Below are 3,196 nucleotides of genomic sequence, written 5' to 3' on the forward strand. Positions count from 1 at the left end.
GTAATAATTGTGTGTTAAATTATAGGCTATCGAATTCGGTTAAACCCAATTAAAGTGATCTAATAAGGTTTCAATTTTGGGCTTTAATGTATTCAATTAAAGTACGGGTTTACATATGTGTAGAGACCGGGCCCAAGACCTAATTCTATGATGGGCCGAATTAAGTCAAAGGGCATCCCTATATAAATAGGTTATGGTCCCCAGATCACACGCAACGAAACAAATTATTCATTCTCTATTGCATCCCATCACAGAGAGGAAAAGGAGACTGCGTGTAGAATTGGAAGACCATACCGCGAAATTCATATTGCATTAACCATGTCAGATTCAGGTATGCTTCCGCTTTAATTCTTATATTTATTGATGATTTAACATGAAAGATCCAGTAATTTAAAGCATTAAATTTTCCAACAGGTGATGCACACCATTTTGGAATCGAAGGTGAAGCCAAGCAAGAAGAAAAACCTTGATCTTGAGGAGCAAATTTTCAACGTTCCTTTTTTCTGAGAAGTGTGTTTTGAAGGAAAAATGTGTTTTGCCAGAACTTTTTTAATATACGTTTTGCATCATTGGCAGTCACTTGTGCATATTTAACTCTGTCAACAACAACGTCAGATGTCGTCAAGCCATGTAAGCTATTTTTGAAATGGTAAATTGAATAACAGGGGATGGAGTGCAAGTTCTAAAAGTTTAGTGAGTATTTAAGTGCAATTTTAAGTCCAGTGAGTAAACCGTGACAATGATAAAAATTTAGTTAGTATCCAAAACAATTAACTCTTTAAACTCTGGCTATATATAATATTCTTGTCTTCTGTGATGGCATAAGGGGCTCCTTTTTGAACAGTTTGTTAATTAGAGATTAGACATGTCAATAATTGAAAGGTTAGAGATTTAGCTCCCATTTTTTTTCGAATTTTAATGGTCAGAATAGTGATTTTTTGAAAAATGTGTTGTTGAAAAAGAAAGAAAAGTTTTCGATTTATATGTAATATTATTTTACAATCATGCTACTTGTACAATGTATTTTACAACTTGATTTACAATGTATGACTTGACAAACATCACATCCATCTATTTGAAAAACTGTTTTTAAAATCAATGGTCATGATTTTTCCAACACACTTATTGCCAATGAAGTTGTGCAAATACATTGTACAAGTGGTTTTATTCATTATTTTATGAAAGATTATGTGATTGAAAATAAGAAGGAGAAAAAGAAAGAGAATGGGTCAAACGAGGGACAATTTTGTTAAGAGATGAAAGTTGATAATTAGAAACGTTACTGCCAAGTATAACGTTTTTAAACTTACACAAACACGCTTAAGGATTTTCGCAATTTAACAGCGGCTGCGAACCGTACTGCGACATGCCCTTCTCGCAAACCAGCACTGTTCCGTCCGCACCATAATTTCCGACGCTCAATCAATTAGAAACCGCGAAATTCAAATCCATCAAGTTTAAGCTATCAATTTATTAATAATTTGTCAATAAATTATTTGATTAAGAATCATCGAGAATATTAGAGAAAAAAATGCCTCCGAAGCAGCAATCGAAAGTGGATTTGGCGAAGAAGCAGAAGATAGTCGAAGACAAGACTTTCGGATTGAAGAACAAGAACAAGTCCAAGAATGTTCAGAAATACGTTCAATCCCTCAAACAATCCGTCCAGCCCAGGCCTGAACTCAGCAAAATCGACGCCAAGGTCGAATTACATTCATTGATTATGTAAACCGGGATTGCATTTGACTGTTCATCGATTGATTGCTTGTTTTTTTGTGTGGGAAATTAACAGAAAAAGAAAGAGGAGGAGAAGGCAAAAGAGAAGGAGCTCAATGAATTGTTTAAAGTTGCAGTGAGTCAGCCCAAAGTTCCTCCAGGTAACTTCTCTAATTAGTTTTTCCTGTAAAATCTCCTCCGTTCAATTAAATAGTGGGCAGTGTTATATAAGCTCCGTGGTGCTCAGATAAGCATGTATATGTGAATGCGTGGTTTTAGCTTTCTGCCATTCTTTTAATTTATTGTTTCCCCGAGGGACTTGTTGTAAATATTGGATTCTAGAAGTTTAGGATCGACAATTTGTGATTATATCGTTATTTTGTCTATCTGAAATGTTGGTGTCTAAATTTTTGAGAATCAACATTTGACTTATCTAGGTGTTGATCCGAAGTCAATATTGTGCGAGTTCTACAAAGCTGGTCAATGTGCCAAAGGTTTTAAGTGCAAGTTCTCTCACGATTTGAATGTTCAAAGGAAAGGAGAGAAGATCGACGTTTATAGTGATAAGCGCGATGAAGGTTAATAGTGGAAGTTCAAATTCTATCATCAAATCTCCAATTTGGTTACAGTTTTTTTTTTTCTCCCATAATTTTGATTTGTCTCTGTGAATCTCATTTATTGGTTTCATAAAGAGAATGAAAAGGAAACAATGGAGGACTGGGATCAAGAAATGTTGGAGAAGGTTGTTCAGTCCAAGAGTCAGGAGTACAACAAGAATAAGCCTACCGATATAGTAAGTCTTCATTAATGATTTCAATATGTTTTTCAGTCATCTCAGGATTGTGATATAATTCTGTAACTTTATTTTTTTTTCCCTAGCCAATCATTTGCTGTCTTTAACTACCATTGATATCTCTGTCTTCCTTTTTCTTTATGATTTTAACCAATCTGAATGAATTTTAAAGATACTACTTCCTCCGTCCCATTCAGATAGGCTGATTTTGTTTTTCACAATGATTAAGAAATCTTATTTAATGTTATTGAGAAAATAATTTTTGCCAAAAACTTTCTAATTTATCCTTATTTATATTTGTACAATTTCAAGATTAAGCGGGAAAATTTTGTTATAATTAGGCAATTAAATAAGGGTATTTTAGCAAATGACAAAACAAAACATTCTCAATAAAGAAATAATTGGGATAAGGAAATAAGGAAAGTCAGTCTATGTAAATGGGACGGAGAGAGTATTAACTGGCTGGTAGTTGTAAATTTAAAATTTTCTTTTTCACAAGATAGAGACGTGTTGGAAGAGTACTTCTAATTTCAAGAGATGGCCAGGTTCCATTTTCTAATTCTGTTTGCTTATATCTTGATGCCAAATACATACAATCTTGTTTCCATTTCAAATGTGTGATTATGATTTTATTTTATTTTTGGTGTTTGGGGGGGGGGGGGGGGGGGGGGGGGGGGCACAAAAATT

General features: G+C 34.1%; 1 protein-coding gene across 1 annotated transcript; it reads left to right on the plus strand.

The window, feature by feature from the left end:
- The first annotated feature begins 1,331 nt into the window (after nt 1-1,331).
- LOC111391748 (zinc finger CCCH domain-containing protein 21-like) lies at nt 1,332-2,738 on the plus strand. The gene is made up of 4 exons (XM_023016997.1): nt 1,332-1,702; nt 1,793-1,877; nt 2,154-2,294; nt 2,409-2,738. Exons 1-4 carry the CDS (start codon nt 1,532-1,534, stop codon nt 2,522-2,524), a joined length of 513 nt encoding a protein of 170 aa, XP_022872765.1. The 5' UTR covers nt 1,332-1,531; the 3' UTR covers nt 2,525-2,738.
- The last annotated feature ends 458 nt before the right edge of the window (nt 2,739-3,196 follow it).

This window comes from Olea europaea, unplaced genomic scaffold (genome assembly GCF_002742605.1).
Source record: "Olea europaea var. sylvestris unplaced genomic scaffold, O_europaea_v1 scaffold83, whole genome shotgun sequence".
In the NCBI taxonomy this organism is placed as follows: Eukaryota; Viridiplantae; Streptophyta; class Magnoliopsida; order Lamiales; family Oleaceae; genus Olea; species Olea europaea.